This window comes from Myotis daubentonii, chromosome 7 (assembly GCF_963259705.1).
Source record: "Myotis daubentonii chromosome 7, mMyoDau2.1, whole genome shotgun sequence".
NCBI lineage: Eukaryota > Metazoa > Chordata > Mammalia > Chiroptera > Vespertilionidae > Myotis > Myotis daubentonii.
In genome coordinates this window covers 15,583,302-15,604,807 of record NC_081846.1, presented here as the reverse complement: position 1 = coordinate 15,604,807, position 21,506 = coordinate 15,583,302, and the positions used below count along the sequence as shown (strand labels likewise).

At 37.8% G+C, this 21,506-nt stretch overlaps 1 protein-coding gene across 36 annotated transcripts in view; it reads right to left on the bottom strand.

Moving 5' to 3' along the window:
• The window catches only part of MAP2 (microtubule associated protein 2), a 243,415-nt gene that overhangs the window by 23,052 nt on the left and 198,857 nt on the right, over window positions 1-21,506 (bottom strand). For 13 of the 36 annotated variants that reach the window (XM_059702963.1, XM_059702962.1, XM_059702976.1 and 10 more), the window contains 5 exons: window positions 12,009-12,251; window positions 6,566-10,276; window positions 6,158-6,364; window positions 5,854-5,988; window positions 2,958-3,019 (listed from right to left, as the gene is read on the bottom strand). In XM_059702963.1, the coding sequence (XP_059558946.1) occupies window positions 2,958-3,019; window positions 5,854-5,988; window positions 6,158-6,364; window positions 6,566-10,276; window positions 12,009-12,251 (4,358 nt within the window). The other 23 variants (XM_059702979.1, XM_059702980.1, XM_059702986.1 and 20 more) reach the window with 9 other exon arrangements.

Here is a 21,506-nt window from a genome sequence, read left to right as displayed (position 1 = left end):
TCATTGATGTTTCTATCTCTCTCCCTCTCCCTTCCTCTCTGAAATTAAAAAACAAAACAAAACAGAAAAAATAGGTATATTTAAAATTTAATAATTAAAAATTTTTTAAGTTGAGAAAATATATATTTTAGGTTATATACATTGATTTCATCAGAAAACTGCAGAGTTTATATATGAGTTTATTTTATGAGTAAAATGCAAACTGGGGATTAAGTTATGCCATACAATTCATAACATTTTTACTCATGGGCCACAGTTTGTACGATGTGTTACAAATTCCAAAAATGAAAGTCAGCACTGAAGAGACTGCCCATAAAAATCCAAGACTGAATTTGTAGGTGTTGATAACCCAGGGGGAGATTGTGGGCAAGTTTAAGTAAGTGGGCTGGATGCCAATGGTTTTGAAAGTAAGCTATGCTGGCATGCCCAGTGTCTCTTGGGAAACTCTATTAAATATGCAGACAAGTACGACAAAGCCAAGGATATTTTATCTTCAAATAATTAATATGATTTAGTTGTTTAAAAATAGCACTTGAAACTGAGATTTTTTTTTATCTCAAGTTTCTGTAGCCACTTTAACAGGCAGAGCTTGTCACTGGTTGCACAATTCACTTCCCGTTTTACAGAGCCAGCACCTTGTCTGGGAAGTGTTAACAGAGTCAGCAGAAGTCATTTTTAATTTTTATTGATGCTACCCACAAAATAGTGAATTTCAAAAGTGTGAATATAGGAAAGAAAACTGAGTGACTGAATTGCCACAAATTATAAAAGAAAACTATTAATTTGATGCTAAAAACAAAATAAAATGAACAAACAAAAATCAAAATGAAATGAAGGTTTAAGGTCAGGTTCACAATAAAGGTCAATTAAAAAATTGGAGATAACTGTTCTGACGGGTATACTGAATATCAGAGAAAAATAAAAGTTATCTTAGGGTTTTAGGGAACAGAAAAAAATGAGGTTACAAGGAAGGAAAAAGAGGGATGTTAAATGAAAAACAGCTGGAAAGAATGGTGGTCTAATTTTCCTCAGAAAAATGAGATGGGTATTTACAAGGGAAAAAGGTTCATTTTTGTGTCAGAAGATGTGTATGGTTTCTGTCTTACATGTAAGCATTGAATGTCAATTCCTGTTGAATTATTTAAAGGCAAAGGCACTTTAAGAAAATTTCCTAAACATTTTTCAAACAATGTACATGGAAACATTCTTTCCCTAATGGGGGAAAGCTCAAATTTACTTTCCATATCTGCTGCCAAAGATTTCTACCTTTCAAATAATAATAATAACAACAACAATAATAGCAACTATCACTGTTAAATACTATGTTCTAGGCACTATTTTATAAAATTACTATAGTTAATATTTACAGTTAACTTATGATATAGGAATTTTTACTCCTTCCATTATTTTTGGAAATGAAGACACAGGAAGAAAAGGTAGTAGAGTTAACACTGGACCTGGTCTGTGCTAGCCCTGCTCTGAAACACCACAACTGACTAGTTGCTCATCAGAGACAGAAAGTGAAGATATACAAATCTTAAAATCACAGTGTTTTCAAAATAAATATTAATATTTACCAAAGCAACAAATGGATTCTATTGCCATATGTTCAAGACTATAAACATCTATATAAAAATTAAATAAATATATATCTATTTATGTTTTTATCAACATAAAGCTCCTTGTGTTCAGGATTATATAAAAGTCTGGCTGTTATTAAAAATGAATTCCTATTTTTCACAATAAATAAAAAGTGGAAGTCTAAAATCTTACTTGTCTTTAAAAAACTAAACAAAGAATTGTGATTCATGTATTATACATGTTGGCTGAGAACACTGTGATATGTTACTAATTAACATAATTCAAATGATCTGTTGTAATTTTAGGATTTTATTAGTACTCTTTACAATTTTTCTTTCAATAAGAAAAGTCATGTTGACTTTGGTCTTTTGAAAATTTTAAAAATATTGTTAATAATATAAAAATAAAGTTCATAAAATAAAATCTAAAAAAGATTTTTAAACATATAAAGAAGCTAAATATCACCAATACAACCAAATTAGAACAATAAGATAGTTCATCTTCATAACTTGAGAAATATAGAAAAAGTATAGGAATAACTAGTAACCATGGTGAACGTGGGTACTTTTATATACAGCTGGACATAAAAGTCAGTAGAATCTTAATGGAGGATAATCTCCATCAAAAACTTTATATATGGACCTTCTTCTTGAAACAATAATTTCACTACAGGGAATGCACAGGGATGCATTTATAGGACTGAGCAAAAAATGATTTCTGCATAGTAATATTGCTAAAAATTAACAAAAATATAGTTTGAATAATAGGGAGTTGATTAAGTATATACTATGAATAAATAAAATGCAATGTGATATATTCATTAAGATAATGTATAAGAATGTTCAGTGACATGGAATTCTGTTTACTATTTAATTAAACAACTGATACGCTGTGCTTTTGTTATTAAACCTACAAATGTGTAGAAAAAAACAAAGATTTTACATCAAAATGGTAACTGTAGTTATCTTTAGATAAAGGGGTTAATAATATATTTTTACTAACTTTTGCTCATCTACATGCTTAATTTGCTTAGATTCTTATTTGGTAGACATAATAAATATGTATTATAAAATTTAATTTTGTGTTGGTTATAATGGTTTACATTGAATCTATGAAAAATAAATAATTGGGCTCCCTCCTTTTTACCAGATCATTGTGCTGTTTCATATGTTTTGTCTTCCTAATAAAGAGCCAACGACAAGTCATCCCAGAAGACATTAAGACATGCCCGAATGCCACCCAGAATCATTCTGATTTACAATGACAGCTAAGAGTAAACAGCTAAAGTCTAAATTATATCGAAAGTTAGTAAAACATTGCCACTAATACCAAGAGGAGCTTCAAGTGAAGAACAGGGAAAAAGTTATTTTACTCACAGAGACTTTGTCCTTTGCCTGTTTAAATACACTGGGAACCTGATAGGATTCAGCACCTGCTGCTGTGGGAGAGAGAAGACACAGATAACCCCAAACTTAATGGCTAACCACCACACACATGCTTTTCTCAATACACTTTGGACATTCAGTTGTGTCAACGGCCTAATGCAAAGCTAAATTTTGCGACTCAAATTCAGTAACCTAAAGAAACCTGAATAATAACAACACTCCACTATACGGTGTGCTCGTTAATATAGCCCAGGGTTTACCAAAGCACAGGTAAGCACACCAAATAATTTTCTACTGGTTGCCAATGTTATCTTTAAATTACTACTACATGAGGATAGATCCTTTAGAACGGGAGTCACAGAATAGCAATCTGAAGGCTATGGAATTTAAGGAAAAGGGGACTGGCTGTTTTCTCCAGGTGGCATGATATAAAAAAGAGAGCTCATGACGATTCCCAAACCCTCTTTTTGTAGCCATTGGCATACCTACAGGTACTTCTGCCTTTCATATTCCAAACTCTCTTGGTCAGCCAACCCCTTTTCCCTCTGCAACCTTTCATTTCACAATATGAATGACACACTTGATCGATGTGAAACATATCACATGAGCAGAGAAGGGAAGAAAAAGAGGTTGTCAAAGAGAAAACATGAGAGAGCTTCGACTTCGGTAATATAGCACATGCCCTACACATGAACTTACTGATGGAATCATTACCACATCTGTTACTGCTGTTTTTCTTGCTACTCGTTTATACTTCCGGTGTCAATTTGAAACTCCATTCTCTCCAGCATATTTTCTGTCCATGACTTACCTGACTTGACTTTAAATATCTCGCATGACTGAAAACAATCCTTTGTGTTTTGGAAAACGATCTGCATTTAAAAGTTGTGCTTAAAATTAAAGACGCAAGCTTGTGTATTTACTTCCTCCTTAATTTTCTTTCATAAAAGAGAAATCCCCAGCGGGGGGCGGAGGGATACTTATCCTTATAAGCATTTCCAATGAGTTTCAGAAAGTTCCTTATGCCATCTGCAGCGCTAACACAAAAATAATAACTGTCTACAATATGCTACATGCTATTTAGGATTGGCTAGTAAGATTATTCACAGATTCTGGAACTGATTTTTCTTTTTTTTTTTTTTTTTTTTTGGAAGAAGCTGTAGAAATGATGTATCCTTACTATTTCTATTTTTTTCAAATTTCTGTGCCATAGAGTTTGCTACAAGCCAATGTCACCCTGTTTGGTGTATGCTTTCTGCTTGAGTATTAACCTTTGAATAGACTAAGGGTGATCCTAATTAGTACAAAGATCTTGAATAGAAATGACATGTAGGTACTTCACCACACCATTTGACATTTCCTCTGAAATTCCACAATCCTGACATATTCTTACATCCTTTCACGTAGAATATAGGATTTTTATGCCCAAACCAAGAGTTTCTGCCTGCCTAAGTATCTGGCTAACTAGAAGAAAAATTGAAGGTTTAATGAAAAGTGAACCAATATGTGGATATAAGATTTAGAGATGGCATGTCAATTCCTAACTATTAAATAGATTCTCATCCTGAATCTTTATTATCAGTGTTTGTGCACAATTATAAGTCTTCCACTTTCAAATACCACCTTTGAGACTAGTTCTTGAAGAAAAGCACATTTAACGATTTCGATATGAAGGACACAAATAAAAAATAGTTGAGATTATTAGCATGTAATGCTAATCTACCACAAAACCATCAATAACCTGGATATTTTTTATAAAGATTAATGCTGCTCTTAACATTTAAATCCATCTAAATGTTTATAAAAAGGCACTTCTAATGTATAATGGAAAGCAAAATATTCCTTCCTGATTTAGCAATCTGATACCTAATTTTGTAGACTGCAAGTATGCCACTTAACAAATGCTAAAATGAAATATATCATAAATTAAGATTATCATAGTATAATTATACATTTAAATAAATACTTACTACTATAATTTAGGAATGGAGTTTGCATTATAGATATTTTATGGCTTTTATATGATTTGTAACATGCTGTGCTCCTTCATTCCATCACTTTTTCAACAGTAAAAAAAAAAGTATATTTGAAGAAGAAAAAATAAGAAGTCAGTAAAATAGAAATACACATAAACTCTAAGAAATGTTGTGGGGAGAGAGAGTTTTATCTTTGATTACTGAGCACTGAATTACATAGGACCCAACACATTTAAGAAAAGCCTGATGGTGAAATGTCAGCTGAGAGATACATACAGTAGATTGAAAAACCTTTATAATTTGAGAATCTGAGAAATAAAATCTGAGGAGATTACCAGATAATTTCATTTTCTTTTTCTCCCCCCTCTTTCATCCAAAGCAAAGTAATTTTGCAACCACGATTTTAACTCAGATTTGCTTTTCATTTTCAATCTCTAGATCACTATGCATTCTTGGTGGTTTTTAGTAAGTTCATCAACATCAGTAACAGATTTGGCAGTAACAATTTAGAAAATAGGACAAATATGTATGGGTTTAAGCATGAGAGAGATAAATAAGCAAAATAATGAGAATGCATACCACGGTTATATTCATCGCCATCGTCTAACCAAACACACAGAATGAAAATAGGAATCCCCAGAACGTGACACTAGAGCACAATGCCAAGATACAATCACTGTTAAGTCTGAGCATGACAAAGAAACAGATGGTCATGACCTCTTCTGCAGGGAGGGAAAAAAAAAAAGAATAATGATACAAGACATGTAACAGCTGAAATCGTTCACGACTACTGAGATATTTTTGGAAGAAAAATAAAATGAAGAAGCTGCTACGGTAATGAAATTTAAAAAACAAAAACGAAACAAAACATGTCTATGTTTGCCAGCCACATTGCAGAATTGAACAGTCACCTGTCGTTTTCCGCTTAACACAGGAGAGATGAGTTGGTCTAGTATATTTGATAGCAGGTTTTAAAATGAATTTCCTGGAGGGAGAGTGGGCCTGAACTTCTGTTTTTTTAGCAAGTTCAGCCTTCTTATACACTGCTACGAACAAGAAAACACAAAGAGCACACCATCAGGAGAAAATAAACACTTGGAGCAAAACCGAACACAATTTCATTACATTGTTACCACTGTTAGAAGTTTCTGCTATAAAAAGAGTAATAACGAATTACTTCACAAACATTTTTAAAGAAGTGATTGTTAAATGAACCTTTTTTCCTTCTCACTTCATCTCTGGAGACTGTGCTAGGTTCCTTTTTAGCTACTTTTCGTTCAGGAGTGGAAATTCTGCCTCTCCCGGTTTTAAAAGGCTTTTCTTTTCTATGTTTCTCGAGAGATGGTCTCCGAGCTTCCTTTTCAGCTTTCTCCTCTTTAGGAATAGTTTCTAACTGTTCTGTCATGATGCTCCTATCATCATCTGCGAATCAAAGCAAATCATGACAACAAGAACAACAAGAAGAACATTAGTAACAAGTGTGCAGAAGCCTTCATCCAGTGAACAAAATGCAAAATAAAGAGACAAAGGGGCGTTTTTAAATGTTTAAAATGAAAAAAAAAATCCATTAGGTTATGGGATTTTCTTTGGGAGCAGAAAATTAAAAAAAAAAAAATAGCACACCTTGAGTGTCCACCCAGAGGCTGTCAGCATCCATGATGGAGTCGTCAATGGTGGTCTCGTCTTTGTAATCATCATAGGTTTCCGTCTTGTATTCTGAAAGCCCAGCCACTTCTCTCTCAGGGGAAGCCGGAGCCTTGGGGGCGCCATCCTTGGGTTCTGCCTGGGCTTCTGCTGCCTCTTCCACTTCAAGCTCTTCCTCGGCATGAGGGGACGGTCTCCTTTCCGCCTCGGGCTGCTCCAGGGCTGCGAAACGCACGCTGTGGGAGCCGGACTCGCCTTCATCAGTTGTGGTCTGCACTACAGTGATGAAGTCATCCTCAATGGTCACAACAGACTCGATCACTCCTTTGTGTTCACCTGGGCAGGTCTCCACAAATTCCTCCCTGACACTCGGGACACCCAGGTCAGTGATCTGAAGGGTGTCTGAGCGAAAAAGCAGTTTATCATATTCTCCCCGCGCCTCTATCTCTTCTTCCTCATTCTGAGCTTCTGCTGGTTCAGCCCCGACGGCTTCAAGCAGCGGCTCTGTAACATCAGAGGGTGTGATGGAGATCTCTTCTTCTTTGGGTGGCTGAATAGATTCCAACTGGACATCCGCTCTCTCATCCTGGGCTAACTCGGCCTCTGAAACGGCAGGTGCACAAGGGACGTCCACAGACAATTTGATGGCAATCTCGTCTTGGATTAGAGAAGATTCCGGGGAGGTTTCCTTCTTGCCCTCCTCGGGTTTCAAGGACTCCATGGTCAGGCTTTCGTGTTCACCACTGGACTCGTAGGACTCTTCTTTGTCCACAGCCTCCTGGTGTACCAAGTCAGGCTTGGCCACCTTCTCCTTGACTTCTGTCTCACTGACTTTGGAGCCTTCTCTCATGTGGCCTGACTCAACACCCATAAACGCACCTGCCTCCTGAGGCGCTCCGGATAAGAGAGCGAGGTCCTGTGTAGCCTCGAATTTGGGCTCTGTTGACTTTGCAGCATCTATGTTTAGCCCTGAGGCCATCTGTCCAAACTCGCTGATTTTAACATCGAAGTGACCCTGCTCAGCTTTCTTTGCAACAAAATCCAGTTCTGATCCAGCTTTTTTGGATTGTTCTGCTTCAGCTACCTCTGGCACTGAGCTGAGACCTTTCTCGGCCATGGCAGGTGATGCATCTTTTGATACTGTCAGTTCTTTGGCCAAAGCATGCCCGTAGGTTATTCCTAATCCAAATGTTTCAACTTTGTCACCAGCCTCTTCGGATTCCCGGGCATGTTCTTTTGAATCAGTATGTTCTTCACTCTTTTCTAGTACAGTGTCCAGCTTATCATTTCCTTTCCTCTCCTGATCAAACTCCCTACTCAGTCCTGATAGTGGGGATGCTTCTTTCTCAGCACTGAACTCATCTCTGACTCTCCCGGCAGCTGCCAATTTTACTTCAACCAATGAAAGGTCTGTGGCCAAATCTCTTCGTACTTTATCATCAGTGCCTTCGTAAAAGGAACCACTCTCTCCTGATAAATTCTCGCTGTCTTGAACAGGTGATGGGAGTGGGACCGTGTATTTATTGAACACACAGTAGCCCATGTCCTCGAGCTGACTGTCCGTTTTAACAATGACATGGTTTTCATCGGTGACAGGGGGCAAGCCAGTACGATTCTCCTCAATGACATTCCCTGATGGGACTGATTTCCTCCTGCCAACCTCAGTGTCTGCACTCACAGAAGCTAGTCTTGATCTTGTGCCTGCCAGATCCAGCATTTCAGGCAGGTCAGGGGCCATGACAGTACCATTTTTGTAATAATCTTGGGCTAGGAATGGCGATTCACACACTGTCTCGACTTGAGTATTTCCCTCTCCGGCAGCTTTTTCTCCCTCCATCTGTTCTTCTTCCTCTTTGCTTTCTATGGGGAAGCAAGGGGCCTTCTCCACTGCTGGGGTAGTGGCTGGAAGGTAATCATCCCCTTCGTCCATACTTCCACTGGTGTTGGTTAGAATATCAGAAGCCAGAGGAGAAAGATCATGCCCCCGACTAAAGTTAAATCCAAGGGCTATGGAATCCAGGCAAGACATGGGCAAATTGATTGACATGCTTCTTTGTTCTATTGCAGACCTACCACCGAGTCCTAAACTCCTGCTTAGTGTCAAATCATCCTTATTCTTACTATGGAGATCCCTTTTCTCCCCATATACTTTTGGATCAATAGTAAACATTCTTTCTTGAGGAGAACTGGGCTCTTCAGGTAAATCAGGTGGATAACTCTTTGCAAGAGTGCTATACCCTGCTTCTTGTGCTGGAGCACCGGGCTGGGATTCTTTACTTGCCTGAAGTCCCTTGTCACCGTGTTGATGCATGGGAGATACAGTATCAAAAGGCTCTTGGGCACTTTCTCTTGTGTCACTCAGTTCATAGTAATCACTTCCTGGCTGGAAGCTTTTGGTCACTTCTTCTTTCAAGGCAGATGTTTCAAAGTACTTGGACATTCCTGACTTATCTTCATAAAATGGCATGTCAAGCTCAGCTAATGTTGCAGCCCCAACTCCTTCAACTCTATTACCTTTGTCAGCAACCTTTTCTTCAAACAGATCCTCGATAGCATTCTTCTCACTTAGCACAGCTGGTTCCTTCTCTAGTGCTTTAGAGGCCATGGCTGAACTTGTAACTGCTTGCTCCAAACTCACAGGGAATGACTCCTGTTTTAATGTATTTGTGGTCGGCTGTTGGCTTTTCTGTTCTTCTTTGGAGAAAGTATGCTCTGTGGAGGGCTGAATTACACCTGTTTCTTTGTCTGTCGGTTTGGGGGGTTCACTCTCTTTCAGCATGGTTTCTTTGTCAGGAATGGTTGTCTTTTCCTCAAGCTTCAGCTGAGATTCCTTTTCAGTAAGTGAAGATTCCTGGCCACTAAGGGTGGGCGTCTCTTTTTTCTGCACACTTTCTTGCTTTATTGCTCCTTTTTCTTCTTCCAAAACTTTCTCTGGGACACATTCTTCTACGTCCAGAATGTGGGCATCTTTGGGTGAGGGAATTGCTTCTGAGGCTGGTACTTCTGCCATTTTGTAAGGTTTATCCTTATGGGGCTCTTCAACTTTAGAAGTGTCTTTGGCAGTTGCTGGGCCACTGGTTTCTTCCAGAGATTTTTTGTCATCTGACTGTAATAGGGCAGGAGCAAAAGATGATGCTTCTTCAACTATTTCATTCTTCATAACATCTGAAGGGAGAGTGAAACTTCCACTGTGAAAAGGACTCGGCATGGGAGAATCAAATTGTTTCCCTTCCCATTTTGGGATATCCTCAAATACATCACTTTTCCTCATGGGTGTGAGAGGGCCAGGAGATATCGGAGCAACTAAACCCCACTCATCCTTTTTTGTTTCCATTGGCAATTCGATGAACCAGTCCTTTTGTTCTTTTGGAACTGGGGTTTCTGGAGGGAGGTCAATACCAGGTACCACTAGGCTTGGTTCTGCCTTCTGTTTTGAGTCTTCTAGGCCGGCACCAAGAGTGTGTCCAAACAGAGTGAGAGGAACTCTTCCTTCTTCTGGGCCTTGTCTGTCCTTTTTATCGGAGGACATTTCAGTTGTCTCGGGCTGAGAAACTAAGGCAGCATGTTTAAGATCTTCACCAGGCTTACTTTGATTCTCTAACTCCTTTTCTTTCTTGTCTAATGGCTCAGGTAAAGAGGCAGTCAATTCCTGTTGATCATGGAACTCCATCTTCGAGGCTGTAAGTAAACCTGAAGTAATTGGGTTGATTTTTAAAAAAATAGGCAAGTGCTTTCAGGCAGTAAGCTTAAAATTATATTTTGAAATGACAAATGAATGGCAGGGGAAAAAGAAAAACTATGGAACATGCACACATGCTACCCACGTAAAAATCAATATGAAAATGTCAGGATTGAGATATATTTGTACTATTGCTAAAATGAGCTCTCATTGTGAATTAATGCATACGGAAATTGTAATAGAGTATATTTTGAATATTCTTTTTTCCTTTGTTCAGTCTCTTCTAAACAGTATGTGATATGAAGTGTAGTAGAAAAAATTTACATTCCTTCTTCAGATAAAAATTGTGAATTAAAGAACACTTAATATGTAGTTAATATTAGGGTGCAAAACTCATATATACATATGTGCTTACATGTTTATATAGTACTAAATATGGAAAAGGACTGATTTCTACTGAACTTATTGTTTTCTCATTTAAAAGTAAATTGGTAGGCCATGGGCAGAGGTCAATTAATTTATAATAAAAGTTCATGATTTCAATTATCTTAATCAACAAATTTTGGGGGTATTGAACAATTACTGAAATAACTTTTTAAAATTCATTAATATTAAATTTCAGGCATATTAATAAATATTTGATATTGACTTTATATGATATGGCCTAAGAATCAACAAGTCAATTTCTATCATGGATTCAAAATTCTTAATAAATATTACTTAGTCTTTATGATAAATATAAGAAAATCTGAATTATAACGTTAGTACTGGGAAGTCATATGAGTAACAAAATTTTAAAGAGTGTCAACTATACAATATCTTTCACTCGTTGGTCATCACCTAATTCCTCATTCCCTGGAACACAATCAACTGGAAGCATCCACCAGTATTGCCTTTGAGATGCTCCACAGGAATTAAATGACTCTTTTTTTTAAACTTGTTCACCAATCAAGAAGGCTTCAGAGTCTCACTTGTGTTTTAAGGTTAAAGGTACTTCACTGTGGTCACTAGGGCCAACTGTATTTATCTGGAAAATATCCGGGGGGAAATAATAAAATCCAGTCACCTCTCGAAGAGCAAGTGTATGGATCATCATTACCTTATATACTTGTGTGTCCTGTTGTAACAATAGAAAAAAAATAGTTTATGAACTTCTAATAAATATTAGATGAATGAAAACTCAAGAGATATGGGGATGACCAAGGGGGTTGGCTGCCATGGAAAGGAAATGATATGAGAAGCATCAGTAGGAGCTTTTAAGGGAACCAAACCAGTCCTCATGGAAGCATAAAAAAATAGAGCCTATTGCGGTTGCAAACAAAAATGATTCTATCATTTAAGCCTCTATGTGCGAAAGTTCAACTCTGCGACTTGAAACAAAAGCATATGAATTGCTGTCTCCAAAATAAACAAATCAAAATATACATGTATTAGCAATGTGACTGGCAAACATCTGAGATGAGAGGGGGCGGAGGGACAAAAAGCTCACACAGCGTCATCAGCCTGGCGGCAAAGCGTATTGTATCATGGCAAAGTCAAATGAGGAACCAGCGGCAGCAGTGGACAGCCAAGCTGCCCAGGGCACCTGCGCAAGCCGCACCCTCCGCTCGGCAAGCCTAGGTCATGGGTTTGGGGATCGTGAGAAGACTAGGCAATGGAATAGCATCGGAAAGGCATCAGGTTGGTAAGCTGCTGGAGAGATCATTTGCAACAAGACACATGCAAATCCTAAGACAGACACACCTTCCCTGGCAGAGGAAGGGGTTTTTACTTCTGGAGACACCTCCGTGACCTCTTTTATACTTGTCTCCTGCGGGGCCCCTGCGGGGGCACTCTCTTCGGGAACTACACGGGTCTCCAGACTAGAGTCCACCCGGCCCTCACTGAGGCCCTTGGGTTGGTCTGAGACCTTGGCAGCCCCACACTCTTTCCCAGGAAGAGTGGCAGGTTTCTCTTCCTCAGCCACTGGACCCTCTAGCGTTTCTTCTTAGGGATGAAAAAGATGTTGACGTCACGACCACAGAACAATGCACACAACAACAGAAATATTATTCAAGGCACACTTTCAGCTCAGGAGGATTTCTTTTACCATTTGGATGAGCAATTTACTATTCTAATGCAATGTATACTAATTACTGCTTGGAAAACTTAGGTATAATCTGCTAATAAGGATGCCTTTTAAAGTCTCGTTAAAAGGCTATTTATCTTAAAATTTGAGAGCTGAAATGGTTTTATTGCTCTATTACCACTTAGTGGAAATGGCAGTGAGTTGCACACATGTGAGAAGCTTGCTGGAAGGAAGAGATGGTGCTACCAGATAACAGATGGTTGTGAAAAGATAGATGCATTGATGTACTGAAAAATAAAAAAAAACACTTTACACTCATTAGACATGTGCTGTTTTCTCCAATGCAAGAAGTCCCTACATATGAATTTCTGATTACTTTATTTAAAACATGCAAACTTTGCTAAAGAACTTGGGGAATAATAAAAGCTTTGGTCTCAAAATAAGATCCAACCAATTACCTTTACAGCTTTATCATGAAGTCCACCAAAACTATTTAAAATATAATGTATTTAATAGTTTTTCAATGGTGCAAGACTGCCTAACTCAAATTATTTTACCTTCACTACATCATATGATATTAGAGAATATAAAAACTTTAAAACAGTAAGTAAAATATTTTGAAAAACAAGGCTCAGGGACAAGTTCAACCTATTAAGAAAAGTCTGCCTCTGGGACACAACTGGTTTCGTAACACTAAACCTGAAATGTTCCGTAATGTGGTTCATGCATAGTTCCCCTTGACACTGAATAGGAAAGACAATGTGCTTGTCATCTATAAAGTGTTATTTCTGCAATTCAAAGCCACCAAGGAAAGGTAAAAATGTTAACAATTAAAATATAAAAACAAACTTATGAAGGGCATGAGTTATTGTGCTTCAAATGGCAGTAAAATAAATCTGATTTTACTACTTAAAATTTTAGAGGAAATATATACAAGCTGTTTTGTAGTTTGCTAATAAAAAATTCTTATTAAAAATTTCTCTGAAACAATTATACATTGTTTAAATGGCCCTGTGAGAAAGACATAGATAGAAAAGGAGTTTCCTTTTTTGAGAAATATTAAAACCCTTGGAGTTGGGGGCAGGAGAGAACTACTTCATCTGTTCCTCACATTTAGCACGCAGACACTTCCATTTTCATAACTTAGCTATGGGAGTAACATTTAAAAATTCAGACTCTAATTTACTAAGGCAATTTTATAATGCGTTAAAATTAGAGATTTTAATTACAGCTAAAAGACTTTTAATATAGCTGCTAATGTCACCTTATCAAATACAGCCTAATCAAGTTAATTTACATGTTTTCCAAATCCATGTAAGTTTTTAGCCTTCCATTTTATGATTTTGTATAAATCATGTTTGTTTTCCACTCCACATGTTTCTTATTCAAAAATTCACATATTTTTCTTAATTGTCTTAATTTACACTATTAGAAGAACTTAATTTCACTGAGTAGAGGTTGTAGTTCTCCATCAGAATGTCTGAGTCATTGGTGCTTTTTGTTTCTTTCTCTTGGAAGAAGTTTATTATCAGGAACATAGTCGGTGAGCTTATCCCCACTGCCTTGGAACTATTAAACCTCCCATTAAGTACTGTCCCATCCTATATAATAAAAGGCTAATATGCAAATCGACTGAATGGTGGAATGACCGGTTGCTATGACGCACACTGACCACCAGGGGGCAGACGCTCAACACAGGAGCTACACCCTGGTGGTCAGTGTGCTCCCACAGGGGGAGCACTGCTCATCCAGAAGCCAGGCTCATGGCTGGCAAGCGCAGTGGGGAGCGGGCCTAAGCCATCATTCGGACATTACCCGAGGGCTCCAGGACTGCGAGGGGGCACAGGCTGGGCTGAGCCCTAACCCCCCCACCCAGTGCATGAATTTTGTGCACTGGGCCTCTAGTATAACATAAACTCTTCACTTAAGCAAGGTATTCTTGCCTATTTGAAAATAATCTCTTCACCTAAACAAAAATGTTTTAGCTCTATTTTTTCTTTACAAAACTACTTAGTTACAATGAGACACATTGCAGCCCACTGCTCATAGCATAGCCAATTATAAACTAGGGTCTTCCATCTTCATAAAGCTGGAATGACAAAGGCTGTGGATCTTTTCCTTCACTTTAGTTCTACTGATGTGAGCCCAGATTTAGTCACCTGGAAGAGCCTCTGTAGTTTCTGCAGTTAATTAAATAATGTGAAGAAATACATTTATTCCATAACATTTATTCTACCTTATACAGAAACTATCATATTAACATGGCACTAAAAAAGATGGCTATTTATAAGTGGTCTGTGTATCCAAGGAAGAAAAATTATATTCAGGGTCATCTTCTCTTGTTTGGATACAAGAATATATTCTTCCCCGAATGATTTATTTGCAAGGAGCGGAAGGGAGTCATATTTTAATTAAACCTTTTTGGATTCCTCCCTTTCTGCCCCCAACTTTTTGGCTTCCTTTTTAGAAGTAACAATACAGAAAAAGGAAGTTCTCACATGCCTCAAGTAAGGTTTCTTTTATATAAATTATTGAGCCTTTGGATGGATATAAGCTATATAGGGACTTCACTTTCATATGGAAAAAACAGGCTCCTATCCCTCCCACCCCACATATAAAAGCACACTTAATATAATGCATGTAGTCAAAGCCGTGGGCTGGGGAGGAGGAGCAAAAGGGGACCATGCTTGGTTCACCTTTCTCCTGGCCTAAGTGGGCCTCTGCACTCTGCGCGGGGACACTGGGGAGCACACTAGAGGTAGTCCACTGTGAGCTGAACAAAGGATGCTCATAGTACTCCTCATCGGAATTGGAAGGGTCATCCTCAGGCACAGACACCGAGATGGAGGGGACAAGGAGTCTACGCCTCTTCCCGCTGGTGGCAGGTTCGTGGCTGGGGAACCTCTGTAGAGGACCCACTTGATCCTCAGCCCCTTCATCTACAAACAGACACACAGGAAGAAACTGCAGGGAGAACTGGACAAGACAGACACAAGATCAGACAGACAGACAACACCTGCACAAGGACACAAAGGGCCATGGGAGCAGCACAGCGGAGAAGGATTAGCAAAACCAAGCTGATGGGATGGGAGACAGTGAATGTTTCATGCTTCAGGAGCCACTGAATCGAAACTATCCCTCAAATAATCTTGTAATTGATCTAATGAATCAAATGCACTGACACCCTGCTGCATAACAGACCTTATCTATACATTCCCCTCAAACAAGTCAGAATAAGCACGGAAACATTGGCATGGACACAAAGATTACAAAACAAATGCATGCTTTGGAAGATATTCTTTCAAGTAGATTAATTTCTCTTGTGTTTATATCAATTTATTTATAAGTAAAAAAAAAAAAGAAGGTAGTTAAGATCTTTTTAATGATGGGGGGAAATAGTCTTGTTTGAAGCACAACCTTAATTATCTGGGATGCTCACATAGTTAGCATTTTTGTTAAATTTAATTTTTAGTTTCCGATTTTAACCAGAAAGTAATGTTTAATTTCAATCTTGTTAAGAAAAATCTACAATGCATTATTTTTCTTCCCTGCCTGGCTAAGAAAAGTGCAGTCAGCATGGTTTTCTCTTTGGATGCTAAGATCTAGAGGCATCCTTTTGAACATCTCATTTGCATGTCATTGAAAGTTTAGGGTTTTAAGAAAGTCCCTAGTATTTTAAACTTGTTTTTGTGCTTTATTTCTCTTCTGAAAGCTCAACAGAGATATAATTAGCTGAGACTTTCTACAGGGAGGACTTCAGATTCATCAAGACTTTACCCCATGCAGTTTCATTTGTACTACTGGCTCTTGGCTGTTTTCCTATTTCAACCTCCTCATTACATATTCCTCAGTTAAATGCTAAAGGAATTGCTCTCATCTCTGACCTTTCCTGTGTCTTGACTTAGAAAGATGCATTATTTAAATATATTTCCTTAGATATACAGGGGTAGATTGGTCGGCTTCACATGTGGATTCATGTATATTTTAATGAGCTGCAAGGATGATGACAATGAACAATACTTGGTTTCGGATGTGGTGTAGACACTGCATCTCAGACCTGTGTGTCAGATTACTAAATTTGCTAATCATTATTTATTGACTTACATAGAGAATAATTTAAAAATTTCATAATTTTTAACAATAAGAACTGTATAGTTTCTATTCCTAAATTTAAGCATGCAGAATTAGAGTATTAATTTGAAAATGTACTGTATTTTTAAGGCAGTAACTTATTTTCAGCAACCAGGTGCTGACAACTGGAAATAAGTCTGAAATCATCAGGATACTAAAATAACGTTTTGGGGAGAGAATCCTTCTAATCTTTTTGAACACATTATTTACTGACTGCCCTGTGGAAGTTGTTTCTGGATGGGTGCTCAGAACTTTCTTATCCATGATGCTTATTCTATCATGGGAAGGACTAAAATTACATCTGATATTCTTAGTTTAACTCGGCATGATTTCTCAGCTGAGCAAATAATTGGCTCTAACTTGGTCTACAACACTGGCTGAATCATGAGGGCTTGTCATGTGTCCCACCCATTCACATTTCCTCCAGGGACTCCCCGAGGCTGTAAACTCCCCAGGTACCCTAGTTACCTCTAAAACTTCCAATATGTTCAACACATTGGAAGACCCATCAACAAATGAAAATGTCATATTCACCTCTCTGCTGTTCAACATTTATTTTCTGGGGAGTAGAGCAGACTGCAGTATAAAACTAAAGAATTTAAAGCTGAGTTCTGGTAGTATAAGACACTACTCCTTCGATTGGTTTAAGCCTTTTTTGAAGATTTTGACCTCTTTCTTGTTGCTGTTGCTCTTTTTGAAAGTGAACATGTGAAAACAACCCAGTCTTACTTTAGATCTCTAACATTTCAGAGAAACAGTATTGTCTTTCTGAAAACTTTGATTCTAGTCAGAGAACAACAAAAGCAGCAACAACTGTAAGGTCTGCCGTGGAAAAGTAGCTTCCCTGTAGTGTTTGTCTGGACCCGAGCCAGGCAACTTCATAAAGAACGTCTGGCCAAGTCCAGTTCTCTCCTGGTACTATGAGCTGTCTGTACTCCAAGTCTCTGTTTAGGACCCAGGAGCCTGATATCCATCTACTTTACAAGTCCCAGAGGTGTGTCAGGGATGTGATGCTTAGAGGACCATGACCAGCAAACAGTGCACGTGGTTCCAATGATAGTGATAGAAGACAATAGATCCTCATTTGCTATGGAATTGTGTGCGGCAGGTGCCCTTGGTTCATATCATACCTAATGGAGGTGGGATACATAATAATTGCAAATACGAATTACTTATTTGAGAGTAATTTGAAAAAAAAATAAAGGAAATTAATTCAGTAGTTGATAAAAAATAATTTTTAAAAAACACCTCTGAAGGGAAAATCAAGTTGTTTTCATAGTCCCACACTAAGAACCTAGATAAGAAACAGCTTTAGGGATGCAATGGGGCTGTGGCTGGAGGGAATGGGATTTGGATTTGAATTCTGGATAAGCCATCCACCGGCTGTGACATCCTGGGCAAGAAGTGGGAGTGAATACTATCTCTCCCTGTAGGCTGCTGGGAGGAGTAAATGAGAGGATATCTGAGAGTGCGCCACGCACAGTGCTGGACTCCACACATGTTAGCATCTATCAGTGCGCCCAGGCGGATGGTCACGGACCTCTGCTGGTTACTTCCATCTGACATCAAAGCTGGACTTGAGAGATTTATGAAAGAGTAAACTCACTTCATAACAGTTAATTTTGCTGTTTGAGGTCAGAACTGAATGCCTTCTTTTATTATAAGTACACATGCTTTCGGGGACACTTCCCTTGCAAAAGATTCTATTTCATTTTAATACTTTGATATTTGAAAGAACGGGGTAGCCTTATGAACTTGTAGTGTTACCTGGCTCTTATTCAGAATGCTAAACTTCTAATGGTTTCCGTGGAGGGATCCATTTTTTCTTAATTTGCTTTCATACCATCTATTTTTTAAGAAAAGCCTTTGAAAATTTATATTGGGTTAAATAAGGTTTGCCATGTTAAACCCAAACTTAGTATGTCAGCTCCCTTGGGAATAAATGAGACGTCACTTTTATAAGAGACTGAGTCTCACGGGGTCTCTGTGACTCAGCAGTTTTAGTCTGTCATGGCATCACATCTTCTGCCCCACAGCCAGTGGCTGCAGGTGGCTGCCCCCCCCCCCCCCCCCGTACATTGTTCTCTGTCACTTCTAAGCCCTTCCCATTCTGCAAGCTTTTGACTGAGGACTCCTCCATTTGCCAACTGGGTTTGCTGCCCCGGAATGATATGGAGGGAATGCTTTCAGATTAGCAATTATAATATCGCCACATCATTGACATAGGAAAAACCACCCTAGACTTCTGGAGCAAACCGAAGAGGTCAGAAAGATTCCTGGTTCTGTTTTCTGATGATTCCATTATTCTCGCACGGGCTTCCAAATTCCAAATAACAACCATCATGGTTAGGCCAAAAAGAAAAAGGAGATTAATTTGAAAACATCATACCTAGCTTAGTATTCATTTTACTATACCTGCGTTTCCTTTCTAAGTGTGACCATTGTTTATTTTTTTCATCAAAATCCCTTTAAATGTTTCCCAGAATAAGCACATGTTCTGGAAATTATTAATATTACATTGATTATAATAAATACATACTCATTAATGACAGTAACGAACATATTAAGTTATTTTTAGTGGAAGGTTTCATGGTCCCCCTTTGGTAAAGAACAGCATTTAAAATGTTTGATAATTAATAAAAAGCATATTTTCCAAAATTATTGAACTCAATTTAATCCAAGAGTTCTTGCATTTGTAAAAGGAGATTGGCCTGTGGCAGTCACTGTGCCCTTAGATTATGGTTGTTTTGAGGGTGCATCAAAAAGTTTAAAAAAACCCTAGAAAAAAACCTCACTGGTTCCATTTCCACTTTACCTGCTATGAGCACTACATTAACTGAATTTTGGCTGGGTCTTTACAAAACCAATTGGTTTGACAAATTGAAGAGTTGAATCCTATCTTGTGGCTTGTCACTAATTTATTTTCTGATCAAACGAACTTTAAAAAGATTTTAGACATACTTTAAGAGTGGTTAAAAAGAAAAAAGAGGGGATGTTTAATTGTCCAAACCATGTAGCTTTCACATATTTAAAGTGAGAATACTACTTGGTCTTTTAAATTAATTAGGTAAAGCTTGTAAGATGCATACTTTAAAAATATAACTCAAAAATAGTTATCTTCTAAATGGTTATCCTAAAGCAAATCATTAAGACTTCGTATAGCTGAATATTTTTTGAAAATTTTTAATAAGAATATAAGTTTGAAAATGTTCAGAATAAAATATCTTTGAATTGCTTTCAATAGGAAGTGGTAAGTTGACATTTTCTTAGAATATATTGAAACAGCCTGGGGAAAGCAATACTGAAATATAAGGGAGGGTTATACTCTTGATAGTGACACCTGCGTTACTAAAATGTAAATGTGATGCTACATTTTATTTATGTTTTCATTATATTCATTATAACCCTCCCCCTCTTGAAAGGCACACAGGGTGAATCCCCAGATGGATGGAGACTCTAGGCCCCTTTCTGCTCCAACTCCCATATGGGAGAAAGAAGAGTAATTATGTGATCTCAGTGGACTTGAAGTCATACCCCTCTCGGGGTTAAAAGGATTCTCTGACACCTGAAAGGCTGTGAGTAGGGGGCTCAGAAACATTTTCAATTACCTGAGGGAGGTACTATCATCGCTGTATTCGGAGTGAAATCCAGGCCCCTCAACCCAGTTGGCTGCTGCTTACTCTCAAATTCTTCACTACTCTGCCTGCTTTTCACTCACCATTAGCCGTGAAACTCCTTCAGTTCCTAGAACACGTCATGCCCTGCCCACCTAAATGCCCTTTCATATCCTGGCCTCTCTGCCCCAAATGCCCCTTCCCTCCACCTTTGCTTGACCAACACTTATTCAAGCTTCTAGGTTCCGCTTCTTAACTGTCCCTTACCATCCACTAAACTAAGATCCCTCTTATTCCAATGTAAAAGTCCCTGTTCTTTTCCTTCCTAGTACTACCAATTCAAAATTATGTGTCAGCTTATTTATTGGATTTCTGGTCTTCCCACCAGACAGTGTGCTTCCTACAAACGGGGATCATGTCTGTTCTGTTCACTACTGTACACCCAGAATTTGAAGAGAACTGCATACATTGTAGGGTCTCCATAAATATCTGCTCAATGAATGGATGAACATAAGGCAAAAAGAATCGTTCAAATCTATGAATTAAAAGATCAAATCACATTTTCAGAGAATTAATTAATAATCAGTGGCTTTTATGAAACTAATTATATGTACTGATCAAAATCCCCAAATTTTTTTGTATTTATTAAAGTAATTTAGTTTGTTTAACAATATTTCAGGCAGTAAGTTTGAAAAAAGCCTTCAGTTTAAGAAACAAAAAGTTTTGGTCTATAAATCTGTGACAAAAGTAAATTATATGTATTAATCATTTGTAGTTTAGTAATTTAGGAAAATCTGAGGAAATCAAAGAATATTTTATTTGAATCTAATTACAAATTATAAAAAGACAATGAGTCCTTTGTGATGGTTCTATTTCTAACATAATAAAATGATCTCTAAGAGGGACAACAGAAGGAAAAATAAATGAAGAAATAAATGAGTAAAATGCATTAGTATTAAATTTCTGATTTTAGTATGTGAAAACTAAATTATATTAATAATTGAGCTGTAGCTTTCCTTTGCTTTCTCCCATAACTCAAACAATACACAAAAGTTAACTGATCTAAGAACCAATAATAGTTTGCTTTTAAATGATGCCATTCATCTCAGATTCTAAATGAATATTCTTCAAAGGCATCCCTCTGTTTTTATCAATGAGAATTCAAAAGCTGACATGGCTTTTCAGGTTGAATAAATTGCATAAATAGATTCATGGACAATAACAGGTCTCAGCAGGAAAGAAGCCATGATCTCAGCTTCTAGTTCATTGCTTTCTGCATCAGCTTCACTCATTAACTTCTTTATTTATTCATGAACATTTACTGAGAGTTTGCAACAGCCCAGGTCCTGGGGAAGACCTTAGCAATACAATGTTCAGCAAAACAGACAATTCCTGACAACACTTCCATAAGGAAGTGCTGAGTTCATC